Genomic DNA, 13,895 nt, shown 5'->3' on the forward strand with positions numbered 1-13,895 from the left:
AATTTTTTTTCCAGTTGCTTCTCTGCTTGGATGTGTTTTTTTCTCTATCTTGTTTTCTAACTCGCTGATTCAGTCCTCAGCTTCTTCTAGCCTACTGTAGAAACCTTCTATGGTATTCTTTATTGCAGCTATGTTGTTCTTTATTTTCTCTTAATTCTTACTCCTTATAATTCTCATTGATTTGCTTGTAATTCTCACTCAGATGTTTGAATACCTTATAATCATTACTCTGAATTCTTTCTCTGACAAATTACTTGCCTCCATTTCATTTATTTCCTTTTCTGGTGATTTCTCCTTTTCTTTCATTTGTGGGTTGTTTCTTTCTCTCCCCAATTTTGCTGTTTCTTTGCATTTGTTTCTATGTATTAAATCAAACTTTGCATTTGTTTCTATGTATTAAATCAAACTGCTATGCCACCCACATTTTTTGGGTTGGTCTTATGTAGTAGATGTTTTGTGGGACCCAGTAGTGCAGACTCTCAGGTCTCCTGGGCTGGGTATTCTCATGATGTAGAAAGGCCCTCTACTTGGGGTATTTGTGTTCTCCTGTTGTAGTTGGGTCTTGAATGTTATTGTCCCATTTGTGGATGGAGTCACCTCTCAGAGTGTCTGATTATGTGGCTCACTCCCTACCATGTTGTGCCAGCTGTTGTGGAGGTGCTGACTGAACCGCACAAAATACAACTAGACAAGACACAACACAGAAGGAACAGAATAAGAATGTACTCAAGACCTCTATAGCCCCAACAAAAGTGACCACCAGAGGAAAGAGAATTAGAAAAGAGAAAAGAGAGCAAGAATGATAGAAAACAAAAGAAAGATAAAATATGGGGAGAAAACACAAACAAACCAAAAAGCTCAAACAAAAACCACCCAGAATAAAAAGGAAATGGGGGCAGGATCTGTAGAAGCAGAGCTTAAATAAGGTGAAAGAATTAGAGGAATGGCCATAGCCTCTTTGCTCACTGGATAGAGCATCAGCCTGCAGACTGAAGGGTCCCAGGTTCGATTCCAGTCAAGGGCATGTTCCTTGGTTGCAGGTTTGATCCCTGCAAAGCTCAAAGTCCAGGATGTGGCAGGCTGTATCACCTAGGGCAGAGGTTTTTTTGTTTTGTTTTGTTTTGTTTTGCTTTTTCCATTACCTGCCCCCTGAGGGTTGAGAGCAGGTAGCTCCTCCCAGGGAGAATGGCCATTTCTATTTGGAAGTGTATGAACAGCCCAATGCAGGATTTCTGTCTACTGCTTTTCCAAGTCTCTCTGCCCTGTTTTCCAACCCTGCCTGTCCTCAGGCACCTCAATTCTGTGCCTCCCTTCCTGCACCAATACCTCGGTTGTGTAGTTGCAAATGAAAACTCCTGTGCTCTGGGTTTAGAGATTAAAAAAAAAAAAAAAAAAAGCAATAGAAACTGCAGCTCTCTCCCACACTGGCTCTGGTCTGCTGTGTATACACTTCACTGCTGCCAGTAGTCCTGCTACCTTTCACAGCTGCTTGGATGATACAGGCACTTCGGATCACACTGCCATGAGTCAGGAAGCACACCTAGTCAGGTTGCTGCCACTGGTGCATGGAGCCCTGCTTGTGCTCCTGGAACAATTCTTCCCGTAGCTTAGCTCCCTCCTCTCTGGGCTCCCCTATTTTCTCAACCTCGCCCTTCCTACCAGTCTTAAATGCCTTCTGTTTTTCCTTGTTATAAGTCACATCCTCAGCTGGACCACAGTTGGTAATTCCAGGTGAATATTCTCCAATTTAGTGGTATTTTCAGCCTGGCCCTGTGTTGAGGTACCTGACAGGCCTGATAATTCGGCGGCCATTTTCTCCTCTATCTGGGGATTTAAATGTGGATTCTGATTCTGTAGTCTGGGTGGAGTTTAATATTCTGCAATTCTCTTAAGCTCTCAGGTGATGTTCGTGCTGCTGGAACCTGCATCACACTTTGAGTAGCATGATTCTAGGGGGAACATTCCTGTGGCTGAAATACTGGAGTTCAAGTTTAAACCAGAATCGACCTGCCCTTCCTGTTATTCATAGCAGGTAGCCCAACGAACTTTGGAAAACCACACAAACTACACAAGCATTAAGCGAGTGCACACATTCAAAAGATAGTACTCACTGCCATTCCTGTCTTATAAAACAATAGGTCCAGTTTCTGATAAATGCTGTAATATATCCATGGTGACCAGGTTCAAAAGACCTGGAAAATACCAAGTGGTTGTAGGTTATTATTGGCCCTTGGGCAACCTGGTGGAAGGATGATACAGAATCTGATATTTGCTTTTGTTTGCAAGATGGGTGTGTCCCTTGTTCCATGTCCTTAGCTCACTCTCTCCTACCTGTGTCGCCATGCACTGGCCTGCTGGATCCCAGCTGCTGGCAAGCCTGCTAATCATGTTTGTCTGCACTGAGATGGTTGAGGTTGAGGTTAAGAATGTCTGAACCTGTCAGAGTAAAGAAAGTTGCCTCTGGAGTCTGACTGAAACAGGTGTTGGTAGTGGATATTCAGCAGTCTTCATGGCATGCTTTTGGGTTTTGTAGCACAGACCTTCCTGGATTTGCATTCTGCTTTGAACTGTGCTCTCGTTTAGGGATTTCTAAAGAGAGGATATTGATAACACTACAGATGGATTTTTCTGATGAAGCTACAACATTCATCTGACTGAAATGTGGAAAGAGATGGTTAGAGTGCTAAATTTAAAAATTACTTAAGAAGCCACAGACTTATAGGTGGTGTTTAACTCTATTTTTAATTCACAATTTTTGGCAGAAAGGTGACGCCTTATCATATAATGAGGTCAGTGGCCTTGGAAGTTTCATTATCTGTAGTGTCTTGAAGGAAAGGTTCCTGTTGAGTGTTTAAGGATTTGCAAATTGAATGGGCTCCATTGATCACAAGTCTCCTGCCCTGCCTTTTCCCCTTCTAGCTTGTATCCTGTTCCATCAGTGCTTCTCAGCCCTGCTGTGGCACACTGCTCTTTGTAGGGCATCCGAGGGTGAATGGAAACAGCCTGTGGTGTCATGGGCTCTGAGGGACCAGCAGCTCTGACTCCTCTTTCCCAGGCTCACCCCATGGGATTGGGAATCTCTCCTTTACAATTGCTATTCTGACTCCTTGGGATTAGATGGATTTCTTCACTACATTACATGTAGAAAATAGTTTAAGTGGAATTGCTTAATAAAAGTATTATAGTATGGCATAAGAAAACAAGAAGTAGAAAAAATATGATATCCAGTTTTACAAAGTTCATGAACCAACAAAACTGCATATGTTGTCAGATTACATACAAGTTGGTAAAATAAAGGAAATCAAGACAATTCTGCAAACAAAATTCATGATTAGTGGTTACTTCTGGGGTTGGGGACAGTGAGATTGGATTGGGGAGTCCACATAGAGAACTTAAACAATAGTGGTAATGTTTCAGTTCTTAAATTGATGTTGAGAGTATAGAGGTTTATTATTAATATGCTTCATAACATATACATATATTTTTCCTTTGATAGTATCATACTTTATAACAAAAAGAAATTAAGCAAAGAATGTTTAGAAAGAAAAGATCTTAACGCAATTCAAAAAATTCTCATTCTTGCCCCTAATTGTATTGTTATTTTAAAATTAAAAAAATACAATAGTATTAAGAAAAAGTCAGGGGGAGGGAACATCTGTAATACCATTCTTCTTACATAGTAATTACTTTTCTTTTTTTTACGATATGAATGTTTATGTTCTTCGTTATAATCACGATGTATGTCACGGTATATGTTTATATTACACGATGAATGGTGATCTTTATAGCCATTAGTTTTAATGGCTGAATAATATTGCCATGAATGGTTAGCATAACAGTGTACTAACCATTCCTCTATGGTGGAATATTTAAGTTATTTCAACTTTTCTGCTGTTACAGCACATCTTCAAGGTTCTTACATTCATTCCACAAATATTTTATCTATGTGTAAGGCGTTCTGCTTGCTGCTAGAATTTACAGTGCTAAGCAAAAAGAGCCATACACCCTGTCCTTGGGAATTTAGAATCTAAGGACTAACAGTTCTTGATTGTATTTTGCATTTTAACCACATAACTCTTAGACTTACAAAAAAACCCAAAAACTTTTGAGCAAATTGTAGATTTACATGTAGTTGTGAGAAACAATATAGAGATCCCATATACCCTTCACCAGTTTCCCCTAGTGGTAACAACATCTTGCATAATTATAACTCCAGAACCAGGAATTTGACATTGATACAATCCACCAGCCTTATTCAGATTTACCAGTTTCGCATGTATTTATTGGTATGTGTACACAGCCACTTCTGTGCACTTTTATCCTGTGTGTAGATATGTGCGACACCACCACAGTCAGGGTACAGAGCAGGTTCATCACAGGATTCCTCATGCTCCCCGCCACCCTCCCTAACCCCTCGCCACTTTGCATCTGTTCTCTGTCTCTGTAATTTTGTCATTTATGATGATTATGTGTTAAAGGAAATAAGTAAGACTTTAGGCCTCTTTACCTCTTTTCCCACATTCTGGGAATCTTTGTGGAATCCAAAGTGAGCCTCCAATGAATATGGTGTTTTGGCCTTAAAGTTTTATTTCTCAAAATATGTTAATTTGTCTATATATCTAAAATCTTCTTTTGTTCCGATAACAAGTGAGCATATATCCTGATGCCATCTTTATTATTCTTTAGAAGTTACAAGGGCAAAACTAGTTTTCTGTTGAGCTATCTGTCTCTTGAGGAATGAGGACCTGTGAGAGCCTCCTCATACAGAGAGGTTGCTCCATAGACATTTGTTGAACAAATGCTCTTGATCCAGAGAGCTGACTGTGTGCATATGGAAAGGATGGAACACACAGAGGATGGGTAAGGGACAGTTGGGCTTTAAACCTAATGCCCTGGTCTTATTACTTAGCTCCAAGTATTAAATAAATCTCATTATTTAAAAGTTTCTTTCAAAACCAAGAAAAACCAAATAGTAATGCCAGCCAATTAGACCATCTGTGTGTTTAGAAAGAAAACTGGGTCTCAGGGCAAAGCATTCTGAGGAGGGAAATAACTGTTCAGTGCACCAGCCTTGAACTTCAAAAGAGCAGTATTCTGCCCTAACGGGTTTGGCTCAGTGGATAGAGCGTCGGTCTGCGGACTGAAAGGCCCCAGGTTCAATTCCAGTCAAGGGCATGCACCTTGGTTGTGGGCACATCCCCAGTAGGAGGTGTGCAGGAGGCAGCTGATTGGTGTTTCTCTCTCATCAATGTTTCTAACTCTCTATCCTTCTCCCTTCCTCTCTGTAAAAAATCAATAAAATATATTTTTTAAAAAAAGCAGTATTCTCCCTATCTGCCACTCCCCCTACACATACATACATACATACATACATACATACATACACAAATACATGCGCGTATATGCATGCACGCATGCGCGCGCGCACACACACATCTGAGCTGCTGCTGCTGCAGCAGGGATCCTGGTTCTATGCCTGCTTTCTGAAATCTCCCGAGTCTAAAACAGAAAGCACATGGGCTGTATGGCAGAATGTGTTTTGAGGTAACTTAGTGACCTATTTGGTTACTTGCATGTTTATGATTTAGGTGTTTAGATTTTTATCGTTTTTATTTCTTTTGAATGAACAGCATAGTCCTCATTTTCCAAGGAAGGCATAAATTCCAGGACCCACAAGGGCTGAGCAAGCACTGTGCTGTGTGAGTGTGGTTGACCTTGACCCAGTGATAGCTGGCCTGAACCTACCTGCAGACTGCACCAAGGGGGTGACTTCTGGGCCTTCTGATGATGAGCCAACAGTTGGGACTTCAGAAAACAAACCCATTATCCCAGTTTGCTCTCTTTTGCTTCTTACTTCCATTTTTATCCTATTTCTTTGAACATAAAGTCTGAATCTTTAATTGTCTAAAATCCAGGCCCCATGTGGTCTAGTCCAATGGTCGCCAACCTTTCGGACCTCATGGACCACCAGTGGTTCGCAGACCACCGGTTGGCAACCGCTGGTCTAGTCCATGCCTACCTTTCTGAGATTCACCTGGTGCCTTTATCCCTCTGCGGTCCCCCTCTAAGGTCACCTACCAGGTCTTCTTTCCATAGCTTCATGTTGCTGCCCATGGTGTGTGCTGTTTATTCTACCTAGAACACCATCTGCCCTTCTTCTCTCCACTGGCATTTGTTGGGTACTGCTGTGCACTCCTCAGAGCTTGGCTTCAACACAGCTTCCTCATGAAAGCCTTCCCTGACCCATCAAACAAGGTCTTGAGCCTCTTCCATCAGCACTCATGGTTCCCTGTACTTTCCTTCACTCCTCCCTGTTTCTTTTTTCAATCTTTTTTTTTTTTTTTAAATATATTGTATTGATTTTTTTACAGAGAGGAAGGGAGAGGGATAGAGAGTTAGAAACATCGATAAGCCCTGACCGGTTTGGCTCAGTGGATAGAGCGTCGGCCTGCGGACTGGGGTGTCCCAGGTTCGATTCCAGTCAAGGGCATGTACCTTGGTTGTGGGCACATCCCCAGTATGTGCAGGAGGCGGCTGATTGATGTTTCTCTCTCATCGATGTTTCTAACTCTCTATCCCTCTCCCTTCCTCTCAGTAAAAAAATCAATAAAATATATTTTAAAAAAATAAATAAAAATTTTAAAAAACATCGATGAGAGAGAAACAGTGATCAGCTGCCTCCTGCACATTCCCTACTGGGAATGTGCCCGCAACCAAGATACATGTTCTTGACCGGAATCAAACCTGGGACCCTTCAGTCCGCAGGCCAACCCTCTATCCACTAAGCCAAACCTGTTAGGGCTTAGTAAATATTTATTGTTCAGATTATTACAGTTGTTCCTCTTTTTTTCCCCCATAGCTCCCCTCCACCAGGTTCCCACACCATGCCCTTACCGCCCCATGTCCTCGTCCATAGGTGTAAGATTTTTGTCCAGTCTCCTCCCGCACCTCCCACACCCCCTTCCTCCTGAGAATTGTCAGTCTGCTCCCTTTCTATGCCCCTGATTCTATTATATTCACCAGTTTATTCTGTTCATCAGATTATTTATTCACTTGATTTTTAGATTCACTTGTTGATAGATATGTATTTGTTGTCACTTTGTTGTTCATAATTTTTATCTTTACCTTTTTCTTCTTCCTCTTCTCAAAGAATACCCTTCAGCATTTCATATAATACTGGTTTGGCGGTGATGAACTCCTTTAGCTTTTCTTATCTGTGAAGCTCTTTATCTGACCTTCAATTCTGAATGATAGTTTTGCTGGATAGAGTAATCTTGGTTGTAGGTGCTTGCTATTCATCACTTTGAATATTTCTTGCCACCCTCTTCTGGCCTGCATAGCTTCTGTTGAGAAATCAGCTGACAGTCGTATGGGTACTCCCTTGTAGGTAACTAGCTGTTTTTCTCTTGCTGCTTTTAATATTCTCTCTTTGTCTTTTGCCCTTGGCATTTTAATTATGATGTGTCTTGGTGTGGTCCTCTTTGGATTCCTCTTGTTTGGGGTTCTCTTCACTTCCTGGACTTGTAAGTCTATTTCTTTCACCAGGTAGGGGGAGTTTTCTGTCATTATTTCTTCAAATAGGTTTTCATTATCTTGCTCTCTCTCTTCTTCTGGCACCTTCATAATTCGGATGTTGATATGCTTGAAGTTGTCCCAGAAGCTCCTTGCACTATCTTCATACTTTTGGATTCTTTTTGCTTTTTGCTTTTCCGGTTAGGTGTTTTTTGCTTCTTTGTATTTCAAATCTTTGACTTGATTCTTGGGATCCTCTAGTCTGCTGTTGGATCTCTGTATATTATTCTTTATTTTAGTCAGCATATGCTTAATTTCTGATTGGTCCTTTTTCATATTCTTGAGGGTCTCACTAAATTTCTCGGCGGTTTTTAGAAGATTCTTGAGTAACCTTATAACCGTGATTTTGAACTCTATATCCAGTATTTTGTTTTTATTCATTTTTTTCATTTGTGACCTGTTTCTTTGTCTCCGCATTTTGGCTGCTTCCCTTGTGTTGATAGAGTGGCCTTGTGTCCTTAGGGCCCAGTATCTCAGCCTCCCCAGTTACCTGAGGTGGACACTCTTGGTGCACCCCTTTGTGTGCACAGACTTGTAGTTAAGCCTTGATTGCTGTTGGTATCACTGGGAGGAACTGACCTCCAGGCCAGTTGGCTGTGAGGACCAGTTGTGTCTACAATGGGAGAACTGCTGTGCTATGGGGCAGGACTTGCTTCAGTGGGGCTTTGTTGCTCACTGAGTCTGCCCCTTGAGTGTGTCGCTTAGGGATGTGAAGAGTTGTAATCTGGTATGGTCTCACATTGACCACTGGGTACACTGGCTCTTGGATCTCCAAGGAGGTGCAAAGTCAGCCACTGCCTGAGGCCACCCTGTCGGAGCTACGGAGAGATCTGCAGATTCTTCCTCTTTGTATGGGGTTTGGAAGTGCCCAGATGAGGCCCAGCTGTGAAGCAATGCAGGCTGCTGCTGCAAGGCCTTAGGCCTTCTTTTGGAAGATTTGGACCTCTCTGACCCAGCTGCAGTTTGTTAGGTTTTAGGTTGCAAAAGGACAGGCCATTCATATGCAAAAGCCACTGGGCACAGCTTGGGTGTGGTTGTAGATTGGGTGGGGCGGCATCTCAGGGAATCACCAGAGTGGAGCAGACAGCAATGGCTGCCAGTCAGCCCTGCCCCGGAGAGGTCCCCGGGTCACTGTGTCCCACGGCCTCATGCAGTAACAATGATGCTGTGAGCACCTCTGAGAGAAAGCCGCCCTCGTGTTCCGGCCCAATGCCAGACAGTCCACAGTTTCTCCCCGTATGAGTCTGGGTCCCCAGAGTCTCGCCGGTAACTGGAGTTCAGAGCAATCGGGAGCTTGTATTTCCCTCCTGATTGAAAAACAACAACAGCGCACCCTGTTGCTAGCCCATTTCACGCGCGCCTCCGTACCTCCGCACCTCCTACCAGTCTCACTGTGCTTTTTTCTTTCTTTCTAGTTTTAGAACTTGCACTCAACCAGCTTTCCCATGGTTCTGGATGATATTTGTTTTGTCTTTTATTTGTAGTTTTGATTTGGTTGTGAGAGGCAGCAAGTACAGGTGTTTACCTATGCTACCATCTTGGTTGTTTCTTCCTCCCCGTTTCTGATGGTGTTTATTGATTCTTGGTTTGCTGGTATTCATACTCCTGACCCCACCCTTCCCAAATCCTGGTGAAGATAATGACTCTTCAGTGCCTGCTGTAGTGTCTGGCACATAGTAGTTGCTCAGTAAATATTTGTTGAATTAACTCAGAGAAATGACCACTCCCTTAAATGTCCTTAGGTTTAACATGGAATTAGTACCTGTTTTTAAAGGTCTAAGTATATACCAGGTGTACTGGTTAATAATGTGGATTTTTTTTTTCAATAGATGGAATTACACATATGTTGATATATATGCGATTTGATATGTATGCTGTTTTGTTGTATTGACAGCAAGCTTCAAAACTTTATATGTCAAATTTTCTGAAAGTGTTATTATTATAAATATTTTTGTGCTTAAAAATGTTAAATTTCATGCCAAAAAAGCATTTGCGGAAAGTTTTAATTCATTATTTTGAAGAAAAGTGCTGCTGAAAGTAATTGTATACTTTGGGAAGCTCATGGTGAACATGCTCCATCTCAAGATACTTGTGAACACTGGTTTAAACGCTTTAAAGGTGATGATTTTGATGTGACAAAGAACGTCCAGGTCAACCGAAAAAGTTTGAAGACCAACAATTACAAGCATTATTGGATGAAGATGCGCGTCAAACTCAAAAACAACTTGCAGAAAGATTAAATGTTGCTCAGCAAACAATTTCCGGTCATTTATAAGCAATGGGAAAGATTTTAAAGGAAGGAAAATGGGTGCCACATCAACTGAATGAAAGACAAATGGAAAACCGGAAAGTCATCAGTAAAATGTTGCTTCAACGGCAAGAAAGAAAGTCTTTTTTGCGTTGAATTGACTGGCGATGAAAAGTGGATTTATTTTGAGAATCCCAAACGCACAATATCATGGGTAGATCCAGGTCAACCATCAACATCGACTGCAAGGCCAAATCGCTTTGGGAAGAAGACAATGCTCTGCGTTTGGTGGGATCAGGAAGGTGTGGTGTATTATGAGCTTCTAAAACCAGGTGAAACCATTAATACTGATCACTACCAACAACAAATAATCAATTTGAACCATGCTTTGATCATGAAACAACCAGAATGGGCCAGAAGACTCGGCAAAGTAATTTTGCTTCATGATAATGCGCCATCACACACTTCAAAACCAGTTAAAGACATATTAAAAGATCTTGCCTGGGAAGTATTAACCCACCCGCCATATTCATCAGACCTTGCTCCTTCAGATTACCACTTGTTCTGATTGATGGCACATGTACTTTCTGAGCAGCACTTCAAAACATACAAAGAAGTGGAAAATTGGGTCTCTGAATGGTTTGCCTCAAAACAAGAAAAGTTCTATTGGACAGTACAAATTACCTGAAATATGGGGGAAATGTGTAGCTAGCGATAGACATTACTTTGAATAAAGCACTTTTGATGTTTATCTTGAAATTATCATGTTTTTTTTATTACAAAATCTGCATTATTAACCCGTACACCTAGTAGTCCTATAAAGTTATTGAACTGTCCTTGAGTCTGTGACTTTAATTTGTTTTTGTTTTATTTTTCTTTCAGGTGGGGACCAGGGTCTACTGAACATGTTTTTTAGCAGCTGGGCAACAACAGATATCAGAAAACACCTGCCATTTATTTATAACCTAAGCAGCATTTCTATATACTCCTACCTCCCAGCATTTAAAGCGTAAGTGGAAATTGTTTTACTGTTGTTGGGGATGGTGAGGGTAGGGGAGTAGATTTAAGATTTTAGGGTACATTGTCAGTCTAAGGGCAATAACAGATGGGAAACTTTGAGGGAAGTCTTTTTCTTGCAAGAAGCATGGCTGTGATGGGGAGAGGCCTTGATGATATCGATCCCTATGCCTTTCTGCTTAGAATAACCTTCAGGGCATTTAGCTGCCTATTGGGAAAGGGCCCCATCAGTTCCTGGGTTACCTGGACCTCTGATAAACCATCTGTATATCATGGTCAGGAACAGATTGGGTGCAGACCCAACTTCTGCCTCAGGCTAGCTGCTTAGTTTCTGGTTCCTCATTTGTAAATGAGGATCTTAACAGCTCCTTCCATATGGTGCTGGGAGTTAAGCAAGATGCTAACAGCAGCGTGGTGTCATGGCCAAGAGTGGGGGCTGTGGAGCTGGACTCCCTCAATTCACATCCTAGAATAGCCACTTCCTGGATGATTGATGGTTACTGAACTTGTGGTTCAGCAGAAGTTAGAGTTCTCTGCCTCCATGTCCACAGAGGGTACTGTGACCAGTATGAGAGGTAATCATGTAAAGTGGGTGAAACAGGCCTGATCTGCCTGAGCACTCAGTAAGCATTAGATGGTTAGTCCTTTCTGTTTGAGAGATGGAATAGCATAAGTAATAATCTCTGAAGCTAGAAAGGTGGGTGCGTGGCTTACTCTGCCCTTACCTGCTGTCTAGCTTAGGCTCTGTGCCTCAGTTCCCCATATGCAAAACAAGGAGAAAAATAACACCTACCTCAAAGGGTTGTCATGAGGGTGAAGTGAATTCAGTCATGTAAAGTGCTCAGTGGAGGCCATTGTTTTTGGCAATGTGCTTGTTTGGCACTGTCCCTGGTGCTGTTCTAATTCAGCAACCAATGCAGCCAAGTTGCAACACTTGTCTCACTGTGAGTACTTGAGTCCCATCCTTCAGCCTCTGACTCATTGTGTTGAACCAGAAAGATGACTCAGGTTTCCTGAGCAGAGGCCAGGCTGTCAGGTTGATCCTGAAATGTAGCCATGAACAGCCGAGCTCCCATTGAGCTGGGCTTGGCTCTCCAGTCTGTTGCGCCAGGGCATTCCTGAGTGAGCAGAAAACATGCTCTTCATGTTTCCTTAGCCAAAGTCCTCCCGGTAGTCTAGCACCACATGAATGAGCATGGACTTTGTGGCAGAAATGTTGCCTTTTCTGGGCAGACTCTGTCGTGGCCCCAGATAAGGATTATAAGTATGTTGTTGTGTGCTTTCCTTCCTACCTATTCTCTTGGCATGTGTCTCCAACATATTGCAGCCTCTTGATTCTCTCCCCTCTCTAGCACAATACAGGCAAACAACAGGAATCATTGTCAAGGGATAGAATAAGAGAAGCATTAATTGCCTCTCAGTCCTTGGCCTTATGAAGTAACCTGTCTTGCTTGACAATGTGGGCCTTATTCATTTTAATCCTTACTGTCTCATAACTCTGCCAGTTTGAACCATGTTCCAGCAAACCATGATAGCTGACCCCTAGAACTGAATTTGTGTGTAATAGGGCAGTGGCTTAATTTGACTGGATCCAGCTAAGCAAGCAAGAAGATGAGAGTGCAAAGGCGAAATAATCGTTAATAGTGTGAGCAGCCAGGCTGGCGCAGCTCAGTGATTGAGCGTCGACCTGTGAACCAGGAGGTCATGGTTCAATTCTTGGTCAGGGCACATGCCCTACTTATGGGCTCAATCCCCAGTGTGGAGCATGCTGAAGGCAGCCAATCAGTGATTCTCTGTCATCATTGATGCTTCTATATCTCCCTCCCTTTCTCTCTGAAATCAATAAAAATATATTTTAAAAAATAGTGTGAGCAGCCCTAGCCATTTTGGCTCAGTGGATAGAGCGTTGGCCTGCAGACTGAAGGGTCCCAGGTTTGATTCCGGTTAAGGGCACATGCCCGGGTTGCAGGCTTGATCCCCAGTAGGGGGCATGCAGGAGGCAGCTGATCAATGATTCTCTCTCATCATTGATGTTTCTCTCTCCCTCTCCCTTCCTCTCTGAAATCAATATATATATTTAAAAGAAAGTATTATTATTTAAAAAAAAATAGTGTGAGCAGTTCTACCCACCATCCCACTGAGTTCTGCAGAGTGAGCACTCGTCCTGGGATAAATATGTGAAGACATGAGAATCTAACATCCTGCCAGGTTTCACTTCTCAAACAGGGTCATCCTAGTGTTTAAAGATTCGTGGTTTTCTTGTAACATGGTCCCCAGTGCCAAGAAATTCCCCTTGGTTTGTTGGAATTCTGACTTTTACCTTACTACCCAACTGAGCACACTGTCCTTTTCAGTGATAGCCTGGTTTGCACAGACACTGCTCACATTTGTTTTATTTGACAAAGAAACACAAGCAGGTGGAGCCCAGTTAGTTTTTAGGGGGAAGATAGACTTGTTTGCTAGAACTTGGCCCCTATCTCAGGAACCCAGTTTGTTTTTTTTTGGTTTTTTTAATATTCCCTAAATATATTTCTCAGAAAAACAGTTTGAGATCTAAATTACCAAAATGGTTAGGATGGTCCTGTCTTCCTCGCTCAAGAAAACAGTGCTATTTTGGAAATCTCCTTAGTTTATTATCATAGTCATAGAGTGTGTGATGCATGGGAAACTGGGGAGCAGGTCCACCGTTAGTCAGTTGGCCTGCAGCCTGGCAGGAGTTAGTGCTGTGTCCTTGCAGCTCACCCCTGGGGTAGCAGGTCTACTGTTCTGTGGTAACACTGCTCCAAGCGATGCCTTCTCTCAGCCCTTTGCCGCCTGTTTAGGAATGTTGAAACCAGATCAGAGAACTCATTTTCCCTCCCCTCTGCCAGAAAATGCTTTTAGTGGGGTTTTCTGTTTGTTTATTTTTTGTGGGTTGTTTTCTGATTTTTTTGCAGAGATCCATCTCTAGAAACATTTTTTTCTTACATTTTTTTTTTTCGTACAATTAAGAAGGGCTGAAAATTCAGGCAGATAGTTACATTTCTTTTTTGTTTCAAGTTCATGTAAAATTGTGATC

At 42.2% G+C, this 13,895-nt stretch overlaps 1 protein-coding gene across 1 annotated transcript in view; it reads left to right on the plus strand.

Moving 5' to 3' along the window:
* GYG1 (glycogenin 1) overlaps positions 1-13,895 on the plus strand; it is a 49,897-nt gene that overhangs the window by 17,083 nt on the left and 18,919 nt on the right. Inside the window, 1 exon segment of the mRNA XM_080657675.1 lies at positions 10,703-10,829. Within this exon segment, the coding sequence (XP_080513801.1) occupies positions 10,703-10,829 (127 nt within the window).

The sequence above is a fragment of the Plecotus auritus genome (assembly GCF_963455305.1).
Source record: "Plecotus auritus genome assembly, chromosome: 2".
NCBI classification, from domain to species: Eukaryota; Metazoa; Chordata; class Mammalia; order Chiroptera; family Vespertilionidae; genus Plecotus; species Plecotus auritus.